At 37.2% G+C, this 26136-nt stretch overlaps 1 protein-coding gene across 1 annotated transcript in view; it reads right to left on the bottom strand.

Moving 5' to 3' along the window:
* PLCH1 (phospholipase C eta 1) overlaps positions 1-26136 on the bottom strand; it is a 252839-nt gene that overhangs the window by 67941 nt on the left and 158762 nt on the right. Inside the window, exons 5-8 of the mRNA XM_031009760.3 lie at positions 22224-22353; positions 19637-19807; positions 4387-4480; positions 1341-1544 (exon numbers count right to left, since the gene is read on the bottom strand). Coding sequence (XP_030865620.3) covers positions 1341-1544; positions 4387-4480; positions 19637-19807; positions 22224-22353 — 599 coding nt within the window. The remainder of the gene's footprint in view (positions 1-1340; positions 1545-4386; positions 4481-19636; positions 19808-22223; positions 22354-26136) is intronic.

Genomic DNA, 26136 nt, shown 5'->3' on the forward strand with positions numbered 1-26136 from the left:
AGCCTTCCCACCAACTTCCTGCTTCCAGTTTCACCTCCCTTCTCCCTCCACAAACACACATGTCAAAAAAACAAAAAAAATTTAAAATTATCCTTTCACACTGTTGCCCAAATAATCTTTCTAAACTGCAAATCTGATCATATCACTATAGATATTAAAACCTTTCACTGGCCCCTCATTACCAAAAACTAAAATGAAATTCCTCACCATAGCACTCAAAATCCTTTACAGCTGACCCTCTCAGCTCCCTTCCTAGCCTAACTGATTTCTCATCACATTTTACCTCGCACTTCATTCTCTATACCACCACTTCTATACCATTGTATATCAACCAACCGGTGAAATTTTCACATTGTTTCTCTCTCTCTGTCTCTTTCTCACAGGTGGGGTCTCACTATGCTGCTCAGACTGGAATGCAATAGCTATTCACAGGCACAATCACAGCACACTGCAGCTTTGAACTCCTGGTCCCAAGCAATCCTCCCACCTCAGCCTCCCAGGTAGCTAAAACTATAGGTGTACAATACCATGCCTAGTTTATATTATTTTTTTAAAAAAAATGTTCATCCCTTCTACTAGACTGTGAACTCCCCGAAGACAGAATTCATATTTTACTTACTTCTGTATACTCACCACCTGGAACCCACTAGAAGTTTAATAAATGTTGGCTAATTGATAGACCATGAAGTATCTTAAAAACAAAGAGCTTGGCCAGGCGCGGTGGCTCACACCTGTAATCCCAGCACTTCGGGAGGCTGAGGTGGGTGGATCATGAGGTCAGAGATTGAGGCCATCCTGGCCAACATGGTGAAACCCCGTCTCTACTAAAAATACAAAAAAATTAGCTGGGTGTGGTGGTGTGCACCTGTAATCCCAGCTACTTGGGAGGCTGAGGCAGGAGAATCGCTTGAACCTGGGAGGTGGAGATTGCACTGAGCCTAGATCGTGCCACTGCACTCCATCCTGGTGACAGAGCAAGACTCCATCTCAAAAAAAATAAAAAATTAAAAAATTAAAAAATAAAAACTAAGAGCTCTCCTGAACTATTTTTGCAATTGTATAATTAAAAATATCTTTCTAGGAAGACTTTAATTTTCGTCATAATTTCTCAGCAACTCACGGTATGCTTCACAACTGCTAACACAGATCTCTTTCTCCCAATTGAACATTAAGGAGCCAGAGAGAATTATGAGTTAAGACTGACTTTACAATGAGCAGAAAAGTAGTACTAATTAGTGTGAGAGTGTGTTTTAGGTCTCCATTCTTTATAATAGACTCGACAGACTGATTAAAGGACAGGGTCACCCATACACACCAGAGCTCAGAAAAAGTGCACGTACCTTCCACACAGCGACAGCCCTCTTGCAGCACCCGTGCATACATATCCACTTTGGACTGAGAAAGGAGCTGGTCTCCAGTCAGGTATGTATTGTGAGAGGAAGCAATGTAGTAGTTGCAGAGGGGCTGATCCATGTCTTGGTACACTTCATGGTGCAATGGGTTAAATATGTCACAGGCAGGACTACGCATGAAGTTCGTGAAGCCTTTGGAAGAAAGAGAGAGTGACTTACTACAGCTTTCAAAGCATATATACTTAATGGCTCTAAGAGGGGCAAAAGGGGTCAAAAAATGTTCATAATGATTATCTCATTTACCCTCAGGATGGCCTTTGTGGGGAAAACTGGAGCAATGAGAGATTTGCTTGAGGTCAACAGTATGGTTTAGATATTTGTTCCACCCAAATCTCATGTTGAAATATAATCCCCTATGTTGGAGGTGGGCCCTGGTGGGAGGTGTATGGATCATGGGGGTGGATCCCTCAAGGCTTGGTGCTGTCTTTGCAGTAGTGCATGAGTTGTCCTGAGATCTGTTTGTTTAAAAGTATATGGCTGTCTCCACTCCACTCTCTCTCCTGCTCCAGCTCAAGCCATGTGACCTGTTTCCTCCCACTTCACCTTCTACCATGAGTAAAAGCTCCCTCCAGCCTCCCCAGAGAAGCCAAGCAGATGCTGGCACCATGCTTCTGGTACAACCTGTAGAATGTGAGCCAATTAAAACTCTTCTTTATAAATTACCCAGCCTCGGGTATTTCTTTCTTTCTTTCTTTCTTTCTTTTTTTTTTTTTTTGAGATGGAGTCTTGCTTTGTCGCCCAGGCTGGAGTGCAATGGCACGATCTTGGCTCACTGCAACCTCCCAGGTTCAAGAGATTCTCCAGCCTCAGCCTTCCGAGTAGCTGGGACTACAGGCATGTGCCACTGCGCCACTGCGTGTAGCTAATTTTTTTGCATTTTTAGTAGAGATGGGGTTTCACCATGTTGGCCAGGCTGGTCTCAAACTCCTGACCTCAGGTGATCTGCCCGGCTTCCCAAAGTGCTGAGATTACAGGCGTGAGCCACTGTGCCTGGCCAGGTATTTCCTAATGGCAACACAAGAACAGCCTAATACAGTCAAATAGACAGTGTCAAAAAATGAAATGTGACTTTTAGGAATAGCCTTTTAAATATAACCTAATATATATATATATTGACTTTTTAAGAATTTTGACTAGGTAGAGGAGGGGCCAAGCTGTTTAGTGATGACTGAACTCAAGCTATGCTTATGCAGTGTGACTGATGCCATGTTAAAACCATAGTGATACCAAGAGGTACCCTGAACAACCAGCAATTGATAGGTTATTACGTTCATCTGAAAAACAGTAAAGTCAGTGCCATAGTTAAGGTAGTAAGCCAAAAGTTAAACACTGTCTAAATTCAGGGTGTGATTGACAACCAAATTGGTTTGAAAAAATGCTGCTAATGGCTGGCACATTTTATAACTTTGAAATAGTCCTTTAAGATTATTTAGAAAACCCTATCAGTTTTTTTATAATCTTTCAAAATACAATGCCTGGGTCAAACAGGTTTTCACTAATATAACAAATAAATACATGGATGACTCACAAGTACGTAAATAGAATAATTGTTAGGGTAAATTATTTCAAGTTTTCAAAAATCATTTGGTGTAATTATATTTGTAAATATCCTTAGAGACTTAATTTCTTCATGCCAACTTTTATGTCCATAACTTAGGAAACCATGTTTAATTCCATCTTTTCAGGCCTTACCAAAGAAAAGATTCATTTCTTAGCAAAGAAAAGGCCCAAGTTAGTTTATCATCTCTGGTTGTTTTTAAAACAGTTTTTAATGATATAAGATTTTATTTTATTTTATTTTATTTTATTTTATTTTATTTTATTATTTTATTTTTTGAGACAGAGTCTCACTCTGTCACCCAGGTTGAAATGCAGTGGCATGGTCTCGGCTCACTGCAACCTCCACCTCCCAGGCTCAAGGGACTCTCGTGCCTCAGTTTCCTGAGTAGCTGGGATTACAGGCATGCGCCACCATGCCCAGCTAATTTTTGTATTTTTAGTAGAGATGGGGTTTCACCATGTTGGCCAGGCTGGTCTCAAACTCCTGGCCTCAAGTGATCCCCCTCCCTCAGCCTCCCAAAGTGCTGGGATTACAGGTGTGAACCACCACACCCGGCTAATGATCTAAGATTTTAAATTATTCCTCTTCACTTTAATTACCTACCACCACAGGAAGTAAATAGATGGTATTAAACCCACCTTGTTCACACTGATCTGGGAGCAGAACAAATGAGGGGGCCAACGGTCAAAATTGGTGAGATAAACCATGGCTTTGCATGCTCTCATAGGCAGCTGGTCTTTCACTAAAGATCATCTGCTCTGCCTGAAAGATCCTCCTCTTGGGTGGCAGCCTACATAGTATTTCTTTATATATTTTAAATACATATACATACATGTAGCTATATTTCTGCCATATTATTTATGTCTAACATTCCAGGAGCTAGATTCTGGGTATATAACTGTGGGCAAATTATTGAACTTATTTGAGCCTCACTTCCTCAACTAAAATATGAAGTCATTGTATTAATGAGATTTGTGGTTCCAACAGCTTCTGCAAAGCTACCAATTAGGAAAAACAGTCAGCTGCTACCATTTTAAAGGAAACATGGCAAGTTACTAGTCTCAGAGATAACTTATTTTAGGACTGAATTTCCCTTCATGAAATTATCAGGCTAATTTCCAAAAATTAGCCAGTTGAGAAAAGCCCAAATATGTCATGGCATCCATCACACGTGGTGGTACCAGGTAGACTTGCTTGAAGTGGAAAATGCTTATGGGCATTGCAAAAGTAAGAGAAATAGCAACATCATGGTCTTTGCTTTGTAGGAAAATATATGTGTGTTGTAGGTTTTGTTTGAATTATTTATTAACATAATCCCATGGATATGTCCTGATTTCTTTTCCTAAAAATTTTTGCTGGAATTTAACTTAACAGGCTGAATCAAGAAATGAGAAAGAATATTGGTTATTTTACCTTCTATGCCAAGAACATTTTTCGCCTTATTTTCTTCTGAAACTTCAAACTTCTTTATGATGTCAAGACAATAGTCCGTTGTCACATTATTCATCTAAGAAAAACAGAATACTAGTAGAGTACCTGCAATGTCATAAACTATGTTCTTCCACAGTAGAAAGACATTTACTGATTTCGCATTCTTCACACCATGCAAAGTACCTAAATGAGCATTGTTTGGGGTTATTAGTGTCACAGCTATTTTATCTTTGGAGAATGACCATGATCTCAATCTTCCTATGCATTTTTTAGGTTGAATCAGTGAAAATAGCCCTTCAACTATTAGACAAATGTTCTCTGTGAAGAAATGAAATAAAATCAGTTATCAATGTGAATCCATTGCCAAAAATACACTCACTATAAGCTAGCAGCTATCTGCAAAAATTAATGTTTCCTACACAAGCACTAAAGTTTGCTGATCATAAATATATGTAGAAAAAGAATGATTCCCTACCAAAACAGAATGTTTCTAAGTAAATGTACCTCTGTGTGTGTGTGTGTGTGTGTGTGTGTGTGTGTGTGTGTGTGTATCCATAGACCCATCCACTGAGCAGAGCAGTCTGCCATGGTAATTCAGGAACACAAAGGTTAGCAAGAGGAAATAAAAATGAAAAGCTAGGTGAGGTAGCTAGCATAACAACTCTGGAGCTAGACTGCTTGCGTTCAAATCACCTAGTTTATATTATTAATAGTGTGACATTGAATAGGTTACTTACCTTTTCTGTGGCTACCTGATAGTGGAGTGATAAGGATTAAATGAATCGATATTTGCAAAAACATTGTGTGGCACCAAAAAGGCAGTATATGCTATTTATTAATATTAATATTATTGAGTCAGTCTCAAATTTGCTACATGAACAATATATGCTGAGTGGCACTGGGAAAGGTAAACTCTTCAGAAATAATTTCTTTAATTAAACAGCAACATTAAGAATGTGAGATTTTGATCAAAAATCCATTTAGTCCCACAATCTAACATTGACATTTTAAAATATTAATGAATAATTATAGAGGAAGCTAATTTTGTGAGCTAGTATTTCATATTTTAATTATATTTTCTCAAATATTCCATTTTTGTTTAGGTTTAATACTTACATTTTAATAAAATCTAGTTTTTCTAAACAGTCTATTTAAACTGGGGGTGAAGCACTGCTGTATGGCTGTTTTTTGTCAGTTCAAAAGAACACACAATGCTTTCTTTCTTTTCAAACTAGCATGGTGGCTGATGCATCCTTTGAGTAAATTTTATAATTCTTATTCTATTTAGGGGCCCATATTACCAGAAACCACCTGAAAGTATTATAAATAAATGAAACTGCAATACCTCCAAGGAACTCTACTGACCCAGGCAGGCTTTGAGCAGCTCATTAATTTGTCTGCTGTGAGCTAGAGAGATTTGGCACATGCAGTCTAAAAGATAAATAATTTTTCACAAAATAAAATGAACCAAATTGATAACAATTTTACATGCCGTGTGAAGACTAAGTTCACTTTGCAATTATTTTGTTTATAAGGCCATTTGTTCAGAAATGTAGAGGTCTTAAACTGGACTCAGGTAGACTACCCGAAGCCCATGAATCTTAACAAAAACAATGAAGAAACAAGAAAACAACTGATTCACTGAGATGATGGAGCTAACTGCAGGTGAGCAGAGAATATGTTACTAATTCAGGATACAATGCAGACTTTTATAACAAAAAACATCATATTTGAAAATATTCATTGAATTAGCAAAAATATTAGTAAGCATTCTGTGAAGTTCACAAATTTCTGGGCACCATAGAAGAATTAATGGGAAAAAATAATCTACTTTCTACCAAAATTGAGGTATTAAGGATTGACTCTTTGCAAAGTACAGTAAAACCCCATAATAATGAGAATTGAAATGTAAGAGTCAATCAACTCCCAACCTTCCCCATCCCCTGATCTCATTTAATTAATCTCCCAACAGCAAAATCCTGCATTTTATGTAATTGAGTTTTTTAAGACTTCATTTAAGTTATAAGTTTATTGTATGACTGAAGGTTCAACATAGGTTAATGCTCTTTACTGTCCTTCTTCACCCTGTTTTGCTTCCTATTTGACAGAGCTGATAGAGAGAAATAGGAATTTCTCCCTACTCTAACCCTGTTTCCTATGGAGTTCACTTGAAAAGTTTTGTTTGTCATTGAACATCTGAGTCACTTGCTGTCTCCAATACTGAATATTGTTCTTTCTACAGGCAACTGGTGCTAAAAGAAGAACTTAAGATAAAATTTGATTATTTTAATAATGACTCTACATTTATACAATGCTGTCAATGTGCAGTAAAGAGCTTTTACACACATAATCTTAAATAGTTCTTACAATAGTCTTGTAAATTTAGTGTTTTTATCCCTGCCTTATAGATAGAAAAATTAATGTTGAGAGAGGTTAATTAAACATCACCATCAAAGTCACAAAACTGTAAGAGGCAGAACCAAAGATCAAATTTGGACCTTCTTGACTTCAAGTCCAAAGCACTTTCTTGTATAACTATTCTCTGGGCATTTTTCTTTATTTCTATTGAAAAATTAAAATGTTTACTTTTAAAACTGATAGGTGTTTTTAATTTCAATATAACTGAAACTCCTAAATCATTTCTTTACTTCAAATCAATTATTACAATTTAACTTATTTTATTATTCAAGATTAGACTGCATTCTCTTTTCCTTTATTTACTGTAGTTCTTTAGTCTCATCCAGAAGAGAAAAGACTCACTGGTCCTCACATTAAAGGACAACTAATTTCAGATAAACAAGTTGTAGAAACTAGTCGTAGATCTATAAAATACCCATATTCTGACACTACCTATTTATCCTCAGACTTCCTGTAAGTTTTTTAGCAAAACTTTCCCTGTGAATGAAAATTTAAAACAAAGTCAGAAGGGGTAAACAATTATATTTCTTATGGCTATGATTCTCAACAACACCAAGTGCAAAATCAATGTATCATTTGCAAAAATTCTAATATTGCTAAACCTTACTAGCTTATTTTTATCAAAGGGTTATATTTGTAACTAAATAAGTCAAAACTGAGATCTTTATAACTAAAACCAGAAGTCCCCTGCCTATACCCAGAATCACTCCCCAAAGTCAATAATGCCAATATTTCTAGATATTTCTTTTGAAATTGGTCTTTATATATATATATATTTGGAGATGGAGTCTTACCCTGTCATGCAGGCTGGGGAGCAGGGACCTCACTGCAACCTCCACTTACCGCGTTCAAGCAATTCTCCTGCCTCAGCCTCCCATGTAGCTGGGATTACGGGCACACGCCACCATGCCCTGCTAATTTTGTATTTTAGTAGAAACAGGGTTTCACCATGTTGGCCAGGTTGGTCTCAAACTCCTGACCTCAGATGATCTGCCCACCTCGGCCTCCCAAAGTACTGGGATTACAGGTGTGAGCCACCACACCCGGCCATCTTTCTATTCCTAATTATTGTGTTTATAATGCTATATTGTACACTTTAAAAATTATTGACTTCTTACTGTGTTAGATATTATGTTAGATCTTTAACATAATAATAAGATCTTCTGGATCTGCAGATCTGCCTCTCTGCCTGTCCTCTCAATATAATTATATCATCCAGTTTTTATGAAATATATGGTGTTTAAATTATTCCAAGTATGCAAATGTTGAACAATGCTGAATCCGTTGTACACTGTGATTGTGTTTCCTTTCTCACAGAACATTTTTTATGATTACTTGCTGCCATTCCTACTCATTTGGTTAACTTTTAATGTACCTATCACAAATTCTTCCCAATGACTCTAATGGTCTCTCAAGTTCCACATAATCAAAGGCAACAGATAATCCATGAATTGTGCTTTTTTTCTCCCTACAAAAGTTCTCCTTCTTTCCTTCTGGTTGGGTTCTGGAACTGTATTCAGCTTTTGCTCTGACTTTACTCTGTCACTCTTGTGAAAGAGCTCTCAGGAAGTAAATTATTTATTTCCCTCATGTGTTTTTGTGTGTGCTCTGGTGTATTTGTCTTTTATTCCACACACACATTTGTTTGACAGTTTTTGGCAGAAAATTCTAGGTTGAATCATTGCTCTCATGATTTTTGGCTTCCAGAACTGCTGTTGAGAAATCTGATGCCATTCTGATTCCAATCCTTTTCACAGGACCAGTTGTTGTTTGCTAATTAGTTTAGTTTAGTTTTCTCTTTTTACAAGCACTCAGGGTTCCACTTTATCCTTGGCACTGTGAAATTTCACTCTGATTTGCCTCTTTGTGGATCTTTATACTGAGGTTGGCCCTTGTTTGGGTTTGTCAGTCTAGAGAATCTTACCTTTCCATGCTAATAAATTCTTTGTATTATTTATTTGATAAGCTTCTCCCTTCTATTTTCTCTTATTTTTTTCTATTTCTTTTTTGTTTGTTCTTCTCATGCTTTTAATTTCCAAGAGCTTTTTTTTTTTCTCTGAATCTTCTTTTCTCATGGCATCCTTTTATTTCTTAAGAGACAGGTCCTCATTCTGTCACCCAGACTGGAGTGCAGTGGCACAGTCATGGCGCACTGCAGCCTCCAAATCCTGGAATCAAGTGATCCTCCTTCCTCAGCATCCCATGTAGTGGGGACTACAGCCACACACCACTGCACCTGGCTGATTTTTTTTTTATTTTTATTCTTATTTTTATTTTGTAGAGACAGGGTGTAGCTATGTTGCCCAGGCTGGTCTCGAACTCCTGGCCTCAAGCAATCTTCCCACCTTGGCCTCCCAATGTGCTGGAATTTTAAGCAAGAGCCACTGTGCCCAATCTGTCATAGCATCTTGCTCTTGCTTTATGGCAACAATATTTGAATCATTCTGATAACATTAACAATAATTTTTAAAGTTTCCTCCTCCTTGCATTACCTCGTTTCCTCCAAGTTTATTGTCTCTATTTATTTGCTTTAGTAGTCTCTGTTCTTTATAGTAGAGGATTTCCTCAAACATTGGTAAGCCTTGGTTATTTAAAACCAATAACCTGGGAACTGGGTATTGGAAGAGGGCTATGGTTTTCACATCTCAATGCATAGATGGTCACTAATCCTTGCATTCATTCTCTACTTCTGTGAAACAAACCACCCCATAACCTAGAAACTTAAAACAACGACTGTTTATTTGATAACAATTGTGTAGGGTGGCAAGTCAGACTGGATTCAGTTGGATGGTTATTCTGCTGTTCTCATTTAGAGTTCTTCATGTGACTACAGGCATCTGGTTACTTGCCAGATGGTACAAGATGGCCTCACCCACATGTCTGTGGTTGGTGCTGGCTGTTGGCTGGGCCTCTTTCTCTACGTAGTCTCTCATCCCCAAGGAAACTCACCTGGTTTCCTCACATGATAGTCCCACAGTTCCAACAGGGTGAGGATGAAATCTTCAAGACTCCCTGAGGCCTAGGCTCCAGAACCTGTACTTCAGTCCTACCACAATTTATTAATCAAAGCAAGTCATTAAACTGGCACAGATTGAAGAAGCAGGAAAATAGAATTCAATTCTTGGTGGAAGGAGTGGCAAAGGCGCATTGCAAAGACACATATGTACAGGAATATGGCAGTTATTATAGCCATCTTCATAATCCCCATGTTTTCCATATAGTACCCACACTCAGCCGTGTGTGGCATCACTTAGTCAAATCCTCTTACCTCTTTTTTTTTAGATGGAGTCTCACTCTGTTGCCCAGGCTGGAGTGCAGTGGTGCAATCTCAGCCAAATGCAACCTCCACCTCCAGGGTTCAAGCGATTCTCCTGCCTCAGCCTCCCGAGTAGCTGGGACTACAAGCATGCGTCACCACGCCCAGATAATTTTTTGCATTTTTAGTGGAGATGGGGTTTCACCATGTTGGCCAGGCTGGTCTCAAACTCCTGACCTCAAGTGATCTGCCTGCCTCGGCCTCCCGAAGTACTGGGATTACAGGAGTAAGCCACCATACCCAGCCCCCCTTACCTCTTACATACAGTTTTATGCCAGGGTAGAGAAGGGACAGTTGCCCTGCTACAAGGGTTGGAGAAGATCTGAAGCCCTAACCATATGTTAAACAGACTTTCAACCAATGCTTGTTTTCAACCCCTCTTTTCCTCTTTTCAGGAATATCATGTAACTAACATCAATTTTTGAGCTTATCAGGGGCTTCCCCTCGGCAAATGGAGTTGCTTCGAGGCTTCTCACTCTATGAGATTGAATTTCAGTGCTCTGGGGTCTCCTTTAAATCAGACAAGTTTTAAAATTTTGTTGCTCCTCTCCTGTTCTCTTTGTATCTGTGGTTTTACAGAGGGGGATTGTCTTTGCTGTATTTTGGGGTAATTTCAAGAGGGAGTGAAGAAACACCTCTAAATGAATGGTCAGTTCATATTCAACTGAATAAGACAACCACGGTAACTATTTACCTCCTCAAACTAGCTACCTCTAATTCATCCTAAAACGAAACCACACATTTCACAGCATTTGAATAGACGATTTCACAGAAAACGTTATCTGGAAAATATAGTCAATGCAGCAAAAATATTGCAAGATATAATTACTCTGAGTGATCTCTCAACTGCTTTAATTGTGAATAATTAAGAAAAATCAGCCAGGCATGGTGGCTCATGCCTGTATTCCCAGCACTTTGGGAGGCCAAGGTGGGCGGATCACTTGAGGTCAGGAGTTCGAGGCCAGCCTTGCCAACGTGGTGAAACCCCATCTCTACTAAAAACACAAAAATCAGCCAGGTATGGTGGCGGGCACCTACAATCCCAGCTTCTTGGGAGGCTGAGGCAGGAGAATCGCTTGAACCCAGCAGTCAGAGGTTGCAGTGAGCCGAGACAGCACCACTGCACTCCAGCCTGTGTGACAGAGCAAGACCCCATCTAAAAAAATAAATAAATAAATAAAAAGAAAAATGATACAGAAATTCAGGAAAACACCTCAAAGGAATGCTTTTATATGAGGAAGGTGCAAAAAAGATAAAGATACATTATCACCAGAATGGGATAGTTACAAGCAAAGGAGACTTTATAATTATTTCTCATGAGAGAGAAGATTAGAATGATTAGAATGACCATAACTCTTACCAAACCACTCTGGATTCAATGAAGGGTAAGGAAGGGAGAGGGCACAGATGATTCCTATAATTGGATCAGAATGATCAAAAAAAATTTTAGCAGAAAGAATAAAGGGGCTAAAGGTGCAATTTTCAGAGCTACTACATGGGTAATGTATAGATCTATATCAGATTACAATAAGGAGATGGCCCTGTAGCAGGGAAACAGGAAATCTCTGAAAATCCTCTTGGAATTAACTATCCACATGCATATTTCAGATGAAACCTTTATATAAACAGAAACCTACTTTTGACTTACAATAAAGGTAGCCTTTGCTCTTAGATAACAGCTAGCAGAAAATTTTAAATTTTTTAAATTATTTCATTTTAGAGACAGAGTCTTGCTCTGTGGCCCAGGCACAATCATAGCTCACTGCAGCCTGGAACTCCCAGGCTCAAGCAGTCCTCCCACCTCCACCCCACAAGTAGCTGGGACTAAGGGCAAGCACCACCACACCCAACTAATTTTTGTTTAAGAGAAGGGGTCTCACTATATTGTTCAGACTGATCTTGAACTCCAGGGCTCAAGTGATCCTCCTGCCTGCCTCCATAGCTGGGATCACAGGGGCAAACCACTGGGCCTGGCTAGGAGGATTTTCCAACTATATAAAGGCGCTTCAATGTTCCTGCCTTCTCTTCCTTCTTCCTCAATCCATAAGAAACAAAAAAATATAAAGAACATAGGGGCTTGCTAAGAAAGGTTGCCAAGGGGATGGGAAAATGAAATCAAATTGTCACCCCAGAACCAAAACACTAAAAAGGATGGAACAAAAAAAAACACTCAGCTCCAGTGCCAAGAAATGGATAGGAACTCTGGAGGAGATGTAGGTGGTTGTTTGGCAAATATGAGGTTGGGGTGGGTGGGGAATGAAACAAAGCAAAACAAAACAAAACAAAACAAAACAAAAACTCTCAATCAACTCTAGTAAATACTTTGGAACCACAGATTAGTGGATATCTGTGATCCTTTATCTGTAGATGAAAGGAAGAGAAGAAAGAGAAATCTCAGCCAGGTAATTTCTGGCTATACTGGCACTTCCTCATGGTTATAAAAGATAGTGAGAATTCCCTTGGCACAGCCGTGTTTTAAGAATGAAAGTCCTAATCAAACAGCAATTGGACCTGTCAAAGGCATAAATTCAATCTTCTGAGAGCTTCAGTAAAATAAAAATCTGACCCACAGGCCAATATTTGATTTCATAAAATCCTTGACAGCATATGTGGCCAGCAGGGATATTTCATTTCACAACTGAGTAAACCTATAAAAGTTGAATATCCTGGTGTCTGCACCAATCTTATGTTATCAGAAGCTAATGAATTACTGTCACACACATCATCAAATTGCCTCAAATTTGTGCCATTGTGAAAATCCAGTTTTGAAACTCAAAACCCCACAAAACTCTTGACTAACGACTTTTTCTACACAGTTAGATTGTGTCCAATCTAATAAAATAAATCTTAACACTATTTTAAAGAATGTTGAAATGCACAACTTTATAACAATTTTTAAATACAGAGCTATTTTCTTAGGATGAATTATTAAAGTAAAATGGCTTGGCCAAAGTTTTATAAATTATATTAAATGTTATAGATTGTAAAACTACTCCAGTATCATTGTATAATTTCACCAGAAATAGAAGAGATGGACACTACGTTTGGTGGCATATTTTTTAATCTTTACTAATACGATGGGAAAAAAATAGTCTCCTAGCCTAGATAGCATGGTGAGACCCTGTCTCTAAAACAGATTATTAAAAATTAGCTGGGTGTGATGACACACACCTGTAGTCCCAACTACTCAGGAGGCTGAGGCAGGAAGATTGCTTGAGCTCAGGAGTTGGAGGTTATATGATCCACGATCGCACCCACTGCAGTCCAGCCTGGGTGACAAAGACCCTGTCTCTAAGAAATAAATAACTTGGTTTTATTTCAGATTTTTGAATTACTAACAAAGGGTGAACATTTTCATAGGTTTATTGACTTTGTATGATTTTGTATAGGTTTCAAGTGTTTTACTCATTTTTCCATTGTTTTTTTTTTCCTCAATGGTCTAGGAAAGTACTTGCCACATTAAGGAAATTCACTATTTCTCTCTTTTGTATGTTACAAATATTTTCCTACTCTGTCCTTTAATTTTGTGGTGCTTAATAAAGTGGACCACATATAAACAAAGTTTCAGTACATTAAAATTTTCCTTTGTGATTTTTACCTCTTGATGTATGATCACTTTTTTTATAATTTTATAGATTTCTTTTGAGTCATGCTCATATGTAAGTAGCTTCAAGCTAATTTAGAAAATTAAACTATATACAGTTAATCATCTGCCAGGAACAAATGTCACAGAATTCTGGCTTCTGTTTTCCCTAACTAAAATTTACTGGCAGAACGTCAACAAAACTAAAAGGAGAGAAGAAACACATGCCCCTTAGCAAGTGACATCCAGTATTGCTATTCAAATGAACTGGGGCAATTCCACTAGCCTGAATGAATTTGAAGTCAGTAGTTTATACCTTTTAACTTTAATTCCTCACATTGCCACACTTCTGAATATCTTGGGCAAAGGACTTTCCTGTTCATCATTGCAATGTTCAATTTGACACTGTGAGATAGGAAAGGCAGGTATCATCTCCCTTTGCATGGATCAGGAAACCAAGGCTCAGAAACAATCATGATTGATTCTCCAACCACTAAAGCTTGCAGTGTGTGGAATGCAGGTGTTTTGGACTCCTGGTCTAATGTTCTTTCCAGTATACTATGAGAGTTCTGCAAGTAAGGATGGAGAAGTAGTTATATAACAGACTCCACAGAGGAGTAAAGATGTAGAAAGGATGTATCCTCTAAGGGAAAATACAGACATTTCTATTACCCAATTCCTTTTTTCTACCTGTCTTACAGCTAACATTGTTAATAAAGAATCTCTGCCTTTGCCAAACTATCAAACTACTTAAAATAACTAATTTTGACAAAGCATTGTGCTAATAACACTATCTGTTTAATTCTTAAGAAAGCAACAACAAAATTCATAAAAGTGAATCTGTTATTTCTAAAACGTATGTGATTATGATACTAAGATAAAGTAAAATATTAAGTAGGTATTAGAAAGTTATCTAATCACATGGTTGGTTTTGCTGGCTACCAGCCCCTATCCTGAAACTATCCAGGGGCCCAACAATAGTTACCTCATTAGCATGAACTCAGATATGATGAAAAGGGGTTCATTATAAATAATCAAAGATACTTCTCAGGAAATTCTAAGAGTTTAGGAGCTCTGTGCCAGGAACTGGAACAAAGACCAAATGTATGTTTTATTATATCACACTATGACAGACTTGGAGTGGGAGGGTATAAGAGAAGTAATTTGGAAGAAAATTCTAACCATGTACAGATTTGATGCAGTTTAGTACACGGTACCCTAAAATATTGCACCCTAGCATTTGTGGAAAACAGCAGAAAAGGAAAGGTATCTCCGGCCTTCCCCCCAGCCCTTCCACCCATAAAACCTAGGAAGAATTTTCTGAGCTTCCCCTGAAGCAGACCATATGACCCTCATTAAAGTGACCGTCAGCACCTTCCCAACACCCAGAGGAAAGGAGCAAAAGACACAGAGGTGCCAAGAAAAGTCTGAACAAACACGCTTTGCTAAATTCCCCATTTACTGCCATTAGATCATAACCTTGTCCTCTAAACATATTTCTCCATGACTGTCCACTCTTCATCAAACTAGCATAAGAAATACACAGGTTTGCCTAACTCTCTGGGTCTTCAGTGCCTTATAAAGGCTCCTCTGTGTTATTAAAAACTTATTAGATAAATTTGTATGTTTTTCTCTTGTTAATCAGTCTTTTCTTATAAGTGCCTCTGCCATGCCCTAGCGATGGGTGTGGAAAAGACACTTCCCCTCACCTATGGAATTTTACAGTCAAGTATATGTGCGGATACTTGCCCACTAGGAATCTCACATTGCTCCTTGGAAATGGCTAGATCTGTGCAGCTAATAAACCAGGCAATGCACTAGGAAGTTACATCCACATCTCATTTAATTCTCACTCTACTCTTGCAAGTGCAATATTACTACCAAAACCATTTTATAAGTCACAAAGTCAAGGATGAAAAGTTAATGTGATCAAGTTGCAAGGTCAGCAAGGCTGTGTATCCAGTCCTGCTCACTCCTATTCCACCACACAGTCTAGTAATTTTTAAAACTTCCATGCCAAATGAAGTGTTAATCTGCTTGAAAAGAGGTGATTAGCATTACTGATGAAGACGATAAGAGAAACACATTATCAGAAAACATGTTTAATGCATTTAACTTTGGGAGTTTGAAAGAGACATCAAGAAAGGCATTAAAACTGGTTCCTACTTGGGTATTGCCTGCCACCTCTCAAATAAAAGCTAATAGTGTGGTGCTAGCAGTTGGTTCTTTAGTGGCATTTAAATAGAATAGATATCCACCTGGAATTACTGAGGGAAAACCAGTCTGTCTGCCTGTCAGTCTCTGTCTCTGTCTGTCTGTCTGTCTCTGTCTATCTCTGTCTGTCTGTCTCTCTCTCTCTCTCACACACACACAGACACATACACACACATGCAGAGGCAATAAACAACAGAAAAATAGGACAGAATTCATACAGATTTTTCTGTATTTTAAAGAGCCTTTCAAAGTTCAAAAAATACAATTCAAAAACAAACATGGAAAAACATTCATCCCTGCTATCAAAAAATGTTAATCAAACCAACATTAACTTATCATTCTATAGCTACCATATTAGCACTAAAAGTAATCCATTTAATAACTAATCATTTGTTCACTGCTTTGTTAATTATAAAACAAACTGAAACAAATCTTTTATATAGCATTATGGAGATATGTTTCAAAAGCCATGAAAATATTTTATCCAATGGCTCAATAATAAGTAAATAATTCAGAAAAAACATATACATGGATTTTGTTCACCAAATACTTTGTACTTTTTTTCATTCTTGCTAAAGCAAAACATTGAAGACTCTGATCACCAAATTAATCTCACATTTAAAAAATTCAAATATGGCATTTAAATGCTATAAAAATGTTAATATAAATAAGGGCAAATTTTGAATCAGAGACTTTTTGCCATTTATGAATCTATAAGCAGCATTTACTAGCTCAAATTATGAATGTCAAATAGTTTTTAGACTACACCAAGAGTAACATAATTTTCCAGGTTATGTAGGAGAAAATTAAAGAAAGTTAAAAGAATTGACTCTCAAATGAAAATCACTTCACAAATTCAATTTAATTCAAATTAGCGCTAAAACTAAGTGAGCATGATTTCATGTATATTAACAATGTATTACTAATTAATATTTTTAGTATCTTTACAAAGGTACTTCTTCTAAAGAAGTAACATTTCAGAAAAAAATACGGCACGATAATTATAATAAATTTTATTCTACCTCAAAAAGGAAAAATCCAGCAAACTTTAAAAAGCATGTTGTTTTACTTCTTCGCATTCTCTTTCCTTTTATCATAGACTCTCAAAATCATAAAATATCAAAAAAAAATCTTTATTTTGAGCTTTCTGAGGGTAGGTTTTGTCCACTACCAAAACTTAGCACAATACCTAGGAAATATAGTATCTATTCATACAAGGAAATGAATTAATCTGAAATGTTACTAATCCAAGCACCCACCCATATTTCAATCTCATTAATAGCATCTCAAATCCTTGTTAACACCTTCAAGGAAGAAAACACAATTGTCGAAGTCATCCAGCACATCTTTGGTCAGCTATACTTCTTAAGAGCTAGTGGAAATTTATCTCTCTGATATTCAGATATTAATCCAATGTTTTATTCACTGGGGCTCTGTGGTAGAAGTTTATCCTGGTTCACATAAAGTCCTTGCAATATCCAGATCCAGACTGAAAGAAGGGATCAAACTAGGTGACCCAACTTTTCCACTCATATATATATTCAACAGACTCGACAACGTATGTCCACACAAAAACCTGTACATGAATGTTTACAGCAGCATTATTCATAATAGCCCCCAAAAAGCAAATGACCCAAATTTCCATCAACTGATGAATATATAAACAAAATGTGGTATATTCATACAACAATATATTATTTGGCAATAAGAAGAAATGAAATACTGATAATGCCACAACATGAATGAATCTTGAAAACATTATGCCAAATGAAAGAAGCCAATCACAAAGGACACATATATGATTCCCTTTATATGAAATGTCCAGAACAGACAAACAGACAAATCAATAGAGACAGAAATATTAGTTGCCACAGCATGTTGGGAAGCGAGAAATGGAGAATAATTGCTAATAGGTATGGGGTTTCTTCTTGGGGTGCCGAAAATGTTCTGAAATTAGATAGTGGTTATAGTTGCACAACTCTTGATTCTCCTTTTTTTTTTTTTTTTTTTTGAGACGGAGTTTCACTTTTGTCGCACAGGCTGCAGTGCAATGGTGCTATCTCGGCTCACCGCAACCTCCACCTCTTGGGTTCATTCAAGCGATTCTCCCGTCTCAGCCTCCCGAATAGCTGGGATTACAGGCATGTGCCACCACGCCTGGCTAATTTTGTATTTTTAGTAGAGACCGGGTTTCTCCATGTTGGTCAGGCTGGTCTCGAACTCCCGGCCACAGGTGATCTGCCCATCTCGGTCTCCCAAAGTGCTAGGATTACAGGTGTGAGCCACTGTGCCCAGCCCTTTTTTTTTTCTTTTTTTCTTTTTTTTTTTTTGAGGTGGAGTCTCGCTCTGCCGCCCAGGCTGGAGTGCAGGGGCTCAATCTCAGCTCACTACAACCTCCACCTCCTGGGTTCAAGCAACTCTCCCTGCCTCAGACTCCCAAGTAGCTGAGATTACAGGGGTTCGCCACCACAGCCAGCTAATTTTTGTATTTTTAGTAGAGACGGGGTTTCGCCATATTGGCCAGGCTTGTCTCAAACTCCTGACCTCAGGTGATCCACCTGCCTCAGCCTCCCAAAGTGCTGGGATTACAGGCATGAGACACCGTGCCTGGCCAATAGTTGCACAACTCTGTTGATACACTAAAAAACACTTAAATGTATACTTTAAAAAGGGTGAATTTTATGGTATGTGAATAATATCTCAATAAAGCCTTTATTAAAAAATTGGAAAGTGTTCAAGCACAAGCTGGCTGATTATTTGTGTGAGTACAGTAGAAAGAATTATTTCTACTGATTATTGTACTATATAGTCCAAATATTTGATGATTTTTTACGATTTCAACAGAGCTAAATGCCGCTGACTTAAAATGAACAAAGGAGTTAAGCAGCTCTTTATATTAAGACAATTGGTCCATTAAGAGAATTAAAAGTAAACCTCATCAACTGCACAAAACCAAAGCCTCCTCTCAAGAAGTCTAATATAAAAGGTTAAAAAATTTGAATAAAACATTCATTTATTCCTCTACTTTAGTGAGAAACAGACTTTGAGGGGATATTTAAAAAGCAGACTGAGAAGTTAGCTTTGCTGACCATAATTCAGCCTATATAATATTAAGATTAAAACATCTTATTTTAAACATACTTAGAGATTCTCTTTGCTAATCAGGACCTAATTTACTTAGCATTTTCACATGGTCAAATGCCAATTTACTATCAGAATTACCAATGACCTACCACAATAGTAGTTAAGAATTATGCCATAGTTAAATATCTAGCTATTTTATTAGTATAAATATAAATTTATATTTAAAATAAATTTGACTAAATTTATACTAATATGAATTTATACTAATATATAGTATAAATTTAAACTAATATTATTAATACATCATAGTATTAGTATAAAGAAAGCATTACCATTGTATTAAAATATTAACATTCATTTCTTTGTGGGAAAATAGGCATATCTGTACTCAATACATTTAAGATTAAGAATTATATAACCCAGTGTTCAAGTTATCACTTCCTGTCTTAAAAGCTGCTAGAAACTGTTTTAAATGACTCATAGATAAGATTTTTGTGAACTAGTGATATTTACCACCTTTGCAAAATTCAAAGTATACCTATATTTAACCCCAAAAGAAAGACATATCTTTCATGAGTACTTTTAAGTAAACTTTCATTTTAACAGTCTAATGATACCTTTTGCTCCACCTTCAAAAATTGAGCCAGTTCTTCCACAGTTAGGTGATCTTTCTTGTCACTGTAGCTCAAAAGTAACAAATAAAGGTCTCGTCTCAAAGACATCATTTTGTAAAAAACACAGAACTCTTCAAATGTCAAAGTTCCCTGATTCTCATCTGTGTCGGCTTCCTGAAAAGGGCATAGAGAAAAAAAAGTAATAAGAAAGTTAGAAATAGGAAATTCAGTACTGGGAAATAATATTTACTATAAAAGAGCTAGTACACAAATCCCAAGAGGTGAGCACACATTCTCTTCGAGCACACATTCTCTTCAAGCACACATGGAACGTTATAAAGCAACCACATATTTGGCCAGAAAGTTTCAACAAGTTATAAGGAATCAACCTCACACAAACCAATTGTTCTGACCACTGTAAATTTATAAATCAACAAAGAAACCTTAAAAAAAAAAACCTGTAGAAACAATACAATTCTAAATAGGAAATAAAACATATGGAAGTGAAAAATACACTACATATTAAAACTTATAAAATAACATTAGAAACTTGAAGTCTTAAATTACTAGAGAGCAAAGATTTTAAAAAGAAGTTAATAATTCAACTCAAAAAATGTGAAACAAAATTAAGCGAGGAAAATAAATTATAAACAGAAGCAAAAAGTAATAAAATAGAAAACAAACAGCTGTAACATACACGTGAGAAAGAAAACCAAAGCCTGATTTCTAAAGAACCAATAAAAATGAGAAATCTTGAAAAAGACTAATCAAGAACAAAAGAAAGAAGATATATTTAACACATGAGAAAAATAACAGTCTCTCATTGGTTTCTGAACTGTAATCCAATCAAATGTAATTTTTACCTATGAGAGAATCTCTCTTAATTCTCCAAAGATAGAGATGATGCTCGTAAAGCCATGGGCATCCTTGGTAACCCCCTGCTTTCCCTCCGTAGAAAAGTCTAAACAATCCATCTGGATGGATTTCTTGTTAAAATTGTTTCTAGTAATTATTGAGCATGAAGCTTTCATCATATGCCTTACTTACAGGTTGGCTGAATTATTCATAAAACCATAAAACTACTGGGGATAAATAATAAGCAACTGACCCACTTATGTGCTCTTCTTCATTCTAAGTGAACACAATTCTAAGTAAACAAAAACAGACAGGGAATGAATGGCATTTTGAAATGCATAGAATTTGTGAAGTACACTCAACTGTTATATGGTATTAAACAAAGCTTTGAAAGTCAAAGTGGTCATTAAAATCTTTTTAAAATTTTGCTAACCTTGGGTCAATTATGAACAAATGCTTCCAAATTTTACTTTCAATAATTACCCAAGAAATCATGATTTGTATAGGTACAGACTTTGCCCTCCCCTTTAGGATTGGCCTCTTACATTGAATCAGCAGCTACCTCTTCAATGCTGTGATCAGCTCCTGTGCAAATGAATAGACAGGAGGTGGGGCTCACAGCAGGGCAAAAGTGAGATGACACGGAATACCAGAAACATGGCAAACCTTCCCGTATGTTTAAAGATAATTCATTTGTCCTCCAAAGTCCCTCACTCCATCTCTCAGGTTCCCTATACAGCAAATCTCACTCCTTCCTCCTCTTCCCATTCTCTCATGCTGTTCCAGTGCAATGGGAATCAGTTTCCCACAATGCAAACCATCTCCAACCAAGAACAGGGCCACCCTTAAAGGGTCACAGAACAGAGCCAGCCTCTGTCTTCCATTTATTGTTGCAACACATACCCCATGTTGTCTCTGCTCTTACCACCTCTAAGAACAAGTACAAACATTAAACATCATATTGCCCTCCTATGCTTATTTTTACATGTACAAAGTATCACCTAGAAAATCATTGCAAAACATGGATTATGCACACGACTTGTCTTCAAATAATAGCCTGTTACAAATTAATACTCTAGTAATTTCTAATAGCCTAACATTGTCTTTGCCCTGACTTAAACTTAAGAGAGCTCACTTCTGTACTCAGGTAAGGATTAAATGCAGTCCTAGATGGATGCCACAGAATAAGTCTGGGCCCAAGAATTTTTCTCAATGACTTATCAACAGGGAAAGAGCCTTTCATCTAACCAACAAGGAGTTGAATGAAATTCTGGAGAGCTCCCTAAATGGCAGGAGTGAATTGCCCTCCTAATCCTCATGGATACTAAATCCTGAACTCCTCAGAAACAAAATACAGAGCTCTTGAGGTTTTAGACAAGTGCTATTTTTTGTCATGTTACTTAGTCTTTATTCTGATCCTCACAAGAGCCCTGCAAAGTAGGCAAATGAGGTATTACTGTCCTCTCAAAGGGACTGGAGCAAGTTTCCTCCATTATTTGTCAGGAAAACAGCAAGGATAACAAAAAAGCGTTTTAGGAAGTGAAATTTTGGACGAATGTTAAATTTATAAAGTCTTTTTACTTGAAACAAAATCATTTCTTCATCAAAGAAAAATAAAACTGTACAGAGCAGATATATTAGCTTCCAACAAAACAAAATAGCTTTTTAATATACCTAAGTATGTTAATAACCTCTGTGTATTTTATATAAGGCCAGTGAAATTGTGAAAACTTACCTGAAACATTTGTCTGACTTTTCTTCGGGGCAGATTAACATTCAGTTTATGCATCAGCTGATGTATCTCTTCAATATTCAGCAAGCCGTCACCATTCTTATCAGCTTCCTCAAAGGTCTGCTTCACCCATGTGCAGAAAGGTCAAAGAAAACACCTGTGCTCTCATCAAAATTAAAAACTGCTCTCTCACAGAATACTCGCAAGGACATTTATCAGTAACACAGAACTTGAGAAGAAATTCTTTTGAGGAGCCCCTGCAATCCATAGGCTCTGATGAGCTACTAATAATGATGACAATAACAATGACAACAACAAACCAGGAATGGAAGGAGAACACATAAAGGGGGTAAGGGCGTTCCGGACTGGGTGCAGTGGCTCATGCCTATAATCTCAACACTTTGTGAGGCTGAGGCAGGTGGATCACCTGAGGTCAGGAGTTTGAGACCAGCCTGGCCAACATGGTGAAACCCTGTCTCTACTAAAAATACAAAAATTAGCTAGGCATGGTGGCAGGCGCCTGTAATCCCAGCAACTTGTGAGGCTGAGGCAGGAGAATTGCTTGAACCTGGGAGGTGGAGGTTGCAGTGAGCCAAGATTGCTCTCTAGCCTGGGTGACAAGAATGAAACTCCGTCTCAAAAGAAAAAAAGGGGCGGGAGGTGGTTCCCTCCATTGCGAAATGAGAGTTAAACCAAATTATTTTGAGCATCTTTAATTCAAACATTCTTATTCAATCTTATCCAAATTAAATATCAAATCTATTATTGCAAAACACTATATCACTATCCTAAATGGAAGGAGTGAATTACCCTCCTAATCCTCATGGATACTAAAACCTCATGGATACTAAAAGCTACATTACTGGTTCTAATTTCACTCTAGCAAGAAAATGACACCTTAATTCACACCTCCAATAGCAAACTCCATAAACATAAATATTTCTATATGACTTTAAACGTTATCCCTTTTTGCTTTTCATCTTCTGACCAGTTTTTCTCAGTTATGCTGCCATGTTCATAACACAAATCTTGTGTCCCTATTAGTTCTCATTCACAAGGTTAGAGTTCTTCGTTTATGAGGCATACAGATGGCATGTAGCAGGAATGGCCCAGTATTACATCTCTCTGACACTTTCTGTTTAAGAATCTCTTTATGATGAAACCCCAAATATCATAAATATAGGGCTTATCTTCTCCTATGCCCTTTTACCTACTATCTTTTTACCTTCGCAGTACCCCATGGTACATGATCTTTTCAATTCTTTTTTCTCTGTCCCACTCAGACATTTAGCAAATTAGACCATCTAGTTCAATCTCATCATTGTTCAGATAAGGACATAAAATGAGAGGAGAGAGAGAAATCTGATAAGAATTAGTATGAGAACCAGGTCTCAACCCAGGTCTTTTGTACCTGATTTAGCACACTCTTCTACACATAAGGTCTGTCTCTACACCACGCTTCTCTTCCTATTACTGGCTCTGATGGTTCTCACTTAATTGGCCCAAATTTCTAAATCACGGGCAGGTAATGTGAAGTACAAACATAATGTGCTAGGAGGTGCCCTCAAAGCTCAGGTATGAGATTAAGTGACTGAGAATAAGAAGCTGAGTTTAGATACAAAAGGTTTACATCATGTGAACTGAAATTTTAAAAGATCCTCAGTGGGAGGAGCCTTGGGTTGCTTTACATAGTGAGAATGCAGATGAAATGGTAACACAGGAATTGAAAATTCCCAGTTAACTTTTAGCAAAGGATTTTTTCAAATGGATGATTCATAGTTGTTGAGGGGTAGGTTACAAAAGGCAAGTACTGCGTGCATATTTAGAAAACCAATTAAACTTCAATATTGAAGGGTAATGGAGAGGAAAAGAATAAGGTGATAGATAGAAAGAAACCAGAGAATCAAAGTAAGCTAAAGGTATAGTTTTAAAAACCAAGAAATGGGAGAATGAATGTATATCAGAGGAGAGGGTACAGCATATTTCCATTTCCATGCGATTCAAATTATGACTGTAGAAGATTATACCTCAGAAAGTAAAAACAACTAGAAAGGTAAGGTATTATGTCTTCTAAAATTAAGTAGAGGATATTTTCAGATCGCCTTACTTCATATTTTGTAAATACCTTATTTCATATTTTTTCCCTTTAAAACTTTTAAAATAACTAGCCCAGCTCTTTCTAGTTCAATTTTTCCTTATAGACTTGTCAGGACCTCATTTTATATGACCCCTGGAAGTTAAGGGAGGTCCAGATCTGGGGGGGAAAATAACCGAAGAACCAAAAGGGTGAAACATTTGGCCCAATCACTAATAAGTGCCTGAGTCTCATTTTCTTCTGTTTTCAAGGCACGCAGCACCCACTTCGGGCTTTCAACTATGGACACTACTCTATGCCCCACAAAGTACATGGCTGGAGTTCAAAGAAGTGACAAAAGGAGTCTGACAGCAGTAATATTTTTATCCTTTTACTCTATAATTCTTTATCAACTATAATCCTTTATCGAAGCCTCTCAAAGTCTTCTCCAGAGAAGAGGCAGGGACAGCCAAACCCTAAGCATGTGTGTATTCTGCAGATACAAACATTTAGGATAAGCCTGTGTCTGTCTGCAAAGCCTTTAGCACCAACACGGAAATCGGCCTTGATTATTGGTTTAGGGAACTGGTAAAGTAAAAACAGAGGCAGAATCAAACCAAGAAATGTACAGTAGTCCTAACTCTACTGCTTACTTGGCCTTGTGACAGTGGGTTACTCATATCACCTCCTGGAGCCTCCATTTCTTCACCTACAATATCAAGGAGCACAACTTTTAACCTTGAAATCCCTTCCAACTCTAAGATTCCATAAATGAAAAAACCATTCTTTCCAGTAACGGTCCACATAGTATACAACTCCAGGTAAAAATGTCCTGATATCTTAAAGATGTTCTTCATAATTAAGATATGAGTGTCCAATAAAGCCCTGAATTAATAATTTATAGCCACACCATAATAATTTTAAAAAGAGAAACAGTCATTCCTCAGAGAAAATCTGGGTGAGACTGAATGCGAAGTAATGATCTAGGATTTTCTATCAAGAGACTGTAGGAGTATGTAAAGCATTGAATGATCCTATCTAGTACAGGGGAGGGCAAACTTTTCTGTAAAGGGCCTGATAGTGAATATTTTAAGTTTTGCAGGACATTTGCTCTCAGCTGCAACTATTCCACTCTGTCACTCTTATGAGAAAGCAGCCATACAGATATAAATGAATGAACACGGTTGTGTTCCAATAAACCTTTACTGGAATTTCAGAAATTACAATAAAACCTTTATTAAAATTTCAGAACCCTGAAATTCTAATTTCAAGTAATTTTCACAGGTCACAAAATGTTTTTCTTTTGATTTTTTTTAACCATTTAAAACCCATTCTTGCTCAGGAGTCCACGCAAAAATCCTCCTGGATTGGGAGTGGGCCAGATTTGCCCAGTAGTTTGAGGGGGGAAGAATAAGGTCTGGATTTATAACATACATAACAGGTGGCCTAAAGCCTTCTGGAAGTAATAATTTCCCTCATGGGGTCAAGAGATAAGGTGGGGAAAACATGAAGGAGAATGGTCTGATAGAGAAAAATGCTGAGCCTAAGTGCCAGAACCATCATCTTTGCATACAGATCTGCTGAGTATTCAGACTTTCATTTATCTGAATAGGAAAGCTAAAGATTTGCCACTCTTTACCTCTTTTTAGCAATGACAGCAGTACCTATTACTTGTAAAGTGCTTATTAAGTGCTAGGCAGTGTTCTAAGGACTATATATAATCAACTGATCTTAACACACCTCTATATGGCAGACACTATTATTATCATCATCACCATGTTGCAGATAAAAGACTTGAAGGTAAAAGAACATAAGTAATTCATCCAAATTTGCATAGCACAG

The sequence above is a fragment of the Gorilla gorilla genome, chromosome 2 (assembly GCF_029281585.2).
Source record: "Gorilla gorilla gorilla isolate KB3781 chromosome 2, NHGRI_mGorGor1-v2.1_pri, whole genome shotgun sequence".
NCBI lineage: Eukaryota > Metazoa > Chordata > Mammalia > Primates > Hominidae > Gorilla > Gorilla gorilla.